Source organism: Emys orbicularis, chromosome 1 (assembly GCF_028017835.1).
Source record: "Emys orbicularis isolate rEmyOrb1 chromosome 1, rEmyOrb1.hap1, whole genome shotgun sequence".
NCBI lineage: Eukaryota > Metazoa > Chordata > Testudines > Emydidae > Emys > Emys orbicularis.
The window spans coordinates 272096555-272101710 of record NC_088683.1 but is presented as its reverse complement, the minus strand read 5'-3'; the positions used below and the strand labels follow the sequence as shown (position 1 = coordinate 272101710).

General features: G+C 55.4%; 1 protein-coding gene across 2 annotated transcripts; it reads right to left on the bottom strand.

Annotated features, from left to right (window-relative positions):
• Window positions 1-1175: 1175 nt before the first annotated feature.
• Window positions 1176-2006, bottom strand: SOX21 (SRY-box transcription factor 21). Of its 2 annotated transcripts, XM_065422161.1 has the most exons (2): window positions 1641-2006; window positions 1176-1559 (listed from the first exon to the last, which is right to left on the bottom strand). In XM_065422161.1, the coding sequence occupies exons 1-2, from the start codon at window positions 2004-2006 to the stop codon at window positions 1176-1178; spliced, it is 750 nt and encodes a 249-aa protein (XP_065278233.1). The 2 variants fall into 2 exon arrangements, with proteins under 2 accessions (XP_065278233.1, XP_065278223.1); XM_065422151.1 differs by having other exon boundaries at window positions 1176-2006.
• Between the last annotated feature and the right edge of the window lie 3150 nt (window positions 2007-5156).

Genomic DNA, 5156 nt, shown 5'->3' with positions numbered 1-5156 from the left:
TTATTTTTTGTTTTTAAATCAATATTTGCAATTGAATTGCAGTTGCTCTAAAAATAACCTAAGCAGGTAGGAAGGGTACTCCAAAACACATTTAAACACTTCATGTTTAATAGGGAACGGTTCTTTGAACATGAGTATATTCTTCTGCTGTCAAAACAACCTCTGTTTCAGTTAAGCTACATAATAAATATATAATTATCACTCAGACAAAAAGTCTGATTTAACCTTAGATAAAATTGCGATTCTTAAACGGTGACGCAATATTTGTATTTATTCTGAAAGGCGTTCATTTTTTTTTGAGTCTAAAACTGACTCAAATGTGGGCAAAGGAAGCAACATATTTTCAATCAAAGACCTAACGTTTCCACAGAAATTTACAAATTTACAGTCTTAAGGTGAGACCTAAGGATCGGGAAAAATAAGAGACACAGGCTGTAAATTAAGAATGAAATTTGTATGAGTGTCCCATAGAAGAGGACTTCAGGAAGTCGTGTGGGATATGTTAAGGGGAGCGGGGGGCTGGGGAGATCAGAGGGACAGTATTTCACTTTACAGTCTATTTATTTTTGTGTTTCCTGCTCCCATTCGCATAGGACTTGATATAAAACAGAGGAAACATTTCAGATCCAAACGCCAGATTTGTCCCTCCACTCTGTCAACAATTTGCTCCCTTTTTGGCGGTGGTGGTGTTGCAGTGAGAACGTTTTGGAGAAGTTCAAATAGCACAGATTTGGGGGGCGGGAGGGGAGACAGGCCAGGCAAAGGAAGATGCACTTAGGGAGAAACCAGTGAGAGAACAAGCCCTTTCAGCTCAGGTATCTGCAAAGGCTGCATGCAACACACACCAAATCTAAAAAAAAGGGGGGGAGCAGATGGGGGAGCCACCTCTAGCTAGGGAGTTTCTTCTCAATGGTGTCTGTGGGCAACACGCAACAGGTCCGAGGAGGGCCAGCCAGGCACCACCTGCTGCTGGAGCAGCGAGAAGTTTGCAGCAGGAGCGCAGGGCAGAAACGCTCCCGTTTACACGGACACTCGCCCCAGTACCGCCCTTGCACCTTCCCCGTCGGCGAGTCCGCAGCTGCTGGCGCCCATCCCTCTGCACCTGTCCCCAGGCGGCTCTCCCAGGAGCCGAGGCTGGGAGTCCGCCGCTCGGCTCTGTCCGTACGGCGGGGATGTCATAGCGCCGCCGCGTAGGCTGCCGGGTACGGGTCCAGCTGGGGCTTGCCCATGCCGGGCAGCAGGATGTAGGCGAGGGGCGGCTGGAGGCCCGGGCTGGGCCAGGCGCTGCAGTTGCAGGGGATCATGTAGCCCGGGTTGCCCGGGGACGGGTGCGAGTGAGTGTGCCCCCCGGCGGCGGCAGCGGCAGCTGCGGCAGCGGCGGCGGCCCCGTGGAAGGCGCCGGCTCCCGCGGCGCCTGGGTAGGCCAGGGAGGAGGCGTAGGGCAGCGCCGAGGCGGAGGAGGACGACGAGAGCTCTGCCATTTTGGAGCCCAGGTCCAACAGCGAGTAGGGGCTGCTGGCGGCCGCGGCGGCAGCTGCTGCGGCGGCGGCGGCCGCCGACTGGGGGAAGAAGACCCGGGCGGCTGCTGCTGCGGCGGCGGCGGCCGCTTTCTCCGGGTTGGCCAGCAGGGAGTCGTGTACCAGGCCCCCGCCGGCCCCGCCGTGCAGCCCGGCCGCCTTCAGCCCGTGCGGGTGGTCGGGATCCGCCAGGCCATAGGGCACCGGGAAGGCGAACTTGTCCTTCTTGAGCAGGGTCTTGGGCTTCCGGCGGGGCCGGTACTTGTAGTCGGGATGCTCCTTCATGTGCATGGCCCGCAGCCGCTTGGCCTCGTCGATGAAGGGCCGCTTCTCCGCCTCGGTGAGCAGCTTCCACTCGGCCCCCAGGCGCTTGCTGATCTCCGAGTTGTGCATCTTGGGGTTCTCCTGGGCCATCTTCCGGCGCTGCGCCCGGGACCACACCATGAAGGCGTTCATGGGCCTCTTGACATGATCCACCGGCTTGGACATGCTGGCCCCCGGCAAGCCTTGCAGCTGCTGCAGGCTGCAGCCCACCCCGCGCTGGCGGCCGCCTGCCCCGGTCACCTCTCCCCCGCCGCTCGCAGCCCGCAGAAAATCAATCTTTGCTCCGCAGCAGAACGAGTCCGGGAACTGCAGCACCAACTTCGGGCCGCTCCTCCCTCTGGGCCTCCCGGGAGGAAAAGTCCCGCACCTGGGGGCTGCTGGGCTCCAGATGGCCCCAACCTCGGGCTCCTCTCCGCACCCTGAAAGCCGATGTCCCAAACGGCAGGTCCCCTGTGCACCGCTTTCCTCTCCGTCCAGAGCTGGCCCCCAGCCAGGAGACTGTCCCGGGCTCGGGTCTCTTCTTTCCGCCGGGAAGTTTCTTTCTTTTCTCAAGCAGGATTTTGAAACTCTCTCCAAACGCCGCTCGGTTTGGATGCTGGTACCCCCAGAGTTCAAAGGGAACCACGGAAAAATGCAAACATCCCCCCTTCCCCTTCCACTAGCTCAACTCTTCTCGGGGACTTGTCATTTGACAGCGGCCGGGGGGAGCAGGGGAGACACGGCGGCTTCCTTCCGTGCAAGGCGAGCCGCGATCCAAGCACTAATCACAGAGTCCTACCCATGGCGAGCCTGCAAACAAACCGCGGGCCGGCGCTCTTCGGACGCAGGGCGTGTGGCGGGGGCAGCGGGAGCTGTCCGCTTTCCTCCCCGGGCCGCTTTAGCGCGAGGCTGGCGATTAGCCGGGTCCCTTCCGCTCACAGCCAGATATCTGCCCCCGGCGAGCCGTTGCGAGCCGCTTTCTCCTCGGACATACTCGCTTCTTCTCCTTCGCCTGCTGGGGGAGGCGGAGGATTGTCCCCCACTCTGGTCCGGGCTCCGCGACGCCTCCTGCTGCGGCCCCTAGCGCGCACGCGAGCCGTGCAGGGCAGGAACCAGCGGCCCCGCTCAGCGCCGAGTCCCGGGATCAGGTTCCAACTTGGAGCTCGGCGGCGGCTCCCAGAGCTTCCAACTAACTTCGCCAAGTTTCATGCGGGCTCCCGGGCAGCTCCACTCCGGCTCGCTCGCCCCCTGCCTGGCTACTCCTCTGTTCGGGGCTCTCTGGGCTTGCCTAGCCAGAGAGTGACTTGGGGGCGGGCAGGGGAGGGAAGAGAGGGCGAGGGGGGTTCTAATTAAAATGCTCGGCGATCTCAGCTAGGCAGAAGTGGAGCCGGTTATAAAGTCCCTTGTGTAGCTTGCAGCAGTCTCAGTCGCTCCCGCTTTTTGCCCCTCTGCAGCGGGAGCCAGAGACAGGCAGGTAAAGCTCTCTCTGCGTGTGCATGTGGGCTGGCTATGTGTTGCATGTACAGTGTGTGTGTGTGTATCTGTGTGCAGGGGAACGTGGGGCCCGGCGGGGCTAGTGAGAGGGAGGGACAGCGGGAGCGCCGGCTCCCACCCCCAGCCATTGATTAAACAGCATTCCCCTCCCTTTCACTTCACTGCAGGTTAGGGGGGTGGAGACACCAGAGCCTGCCCTGCCGGGCAGAAGCGGAGTCTGCGCAGCGCTCGCCAGCTAAGTTGGTGTCGAAACACAACCTCGGAGTATTACCCAACTCCGAAGAGCCGCCACGTCCGGCACCCGCAAATCGGCTGCTTCTCACTAGGCTGAGAGAGTTTATTTCGATAACTTGTTCATGACCCCCCCCTCCTCCCTCCCCCACTTATTGAGTTACACAGCCGGACAGTCCCCCTTTCTCCTTGGCTGTTGATCCTGGAGATACTGCCTTCCCCAGACTCCCTTTGCCACAGAGGAAATGTCCCAGGAAGGAGATTGACTCCAATTTAGGATCACCGGAGCAACTTGCTGTCAGGTGGCCAGTTGTTTTAAACAGCCCATTTTAAGTCGACAACAGGCACCGCTCGCTGTCAGCAGCCCCCTTATACGTTTGTGCTGGTTGTTGTTTTCAAAACCTTGTTAAAAGCATACTGCTAGTTTTCTCTTTATATACTAGGCTGGAGATAATTAAGCTTACCGATTGCACTCAGTACCTAGAGCAGCGTCAACATTACGGCTATACAAAGAAAACTGGTCTAAATCGCACTGATCCCAAAATTACGTATTTAAATATTGTTCGTTGCCAAGGTTTTGTTTACTTTTGCCCAATGAAACAAAGAATTCTCTCCCCGTTGAAAAAACCCACAACCCGTGCTTTTGGCAGCGACGTGAGCTCTTCGATTTGCATATTTTCTTTACTTCTTGATATGCTACTTCGCACTCACCCCAACCCGATCTGTCTGAATGTGTTGCTAACAAGTTGGCCTGTCAGTCAGGGTGAACTCGCTCGCCTTGTTTGTACTTCGGCAGATTGGTTTTGACTTACCTTTGTGGTATGTGGAAGTACGAACTCCAATACACCATTAACTCTTTCACACGTTAACATCAGGCCGAGGTGTATACCGACAGATCTCGGCTGTAAACGCTAAAGTCAAGGCTGGATCTTGGGATGGCAGCCACAATCCCTTCACTCAGCGCGCGAGAGAACACCCCTGGTCATTCCCATGCTCTGTTTCAGTAATCACTGGGGGAAGGCGTTTGGGGAAATGTATGGAGGGGATTTCTTTTGTTGCCACAGTAAAAGTAGCTCTGTGAAAAGTTCGTTTCACATCAACTATGCGCCTGTGTTGGTGAAACGATGTGTTTGAGGGGCTCTCTTTGTAAGCACTTTCTTTCAAAAGTCGGCCAATGGGCGGAGGAGCACAAATTTCAGCTATGGTTAATCAGGAGGGTCTATAGACAGAGCGGGCTATGATCATCCATGATCATAATGGATCATCATCCATTATGAAAAACTATAATCCTACCGTTTTATGCTACTAAGACATTTTTCAGAAGCTCTACCGCTGAAGTAAAGATATGAGATATTTTCTCTCCCCTCTCTCTGTATGTGTGGTGTGTTGCATATACATATGTCCAAACTGATAGCCAGCCCGAGCTGGTGAAAATCAGTACAGCTCCATTGACTACACTGGACCTGTCTGTCTACACTAGTTGAAGATCTTACCAGTTAAAATGCCCTGAATAATTTACACATAAAATGTACCTACCCTGTCTTCATATTTAATGTATTATCCCTTTACCACTCATTTATACATATTCCTCTCAATCTTCAAATCCACCTT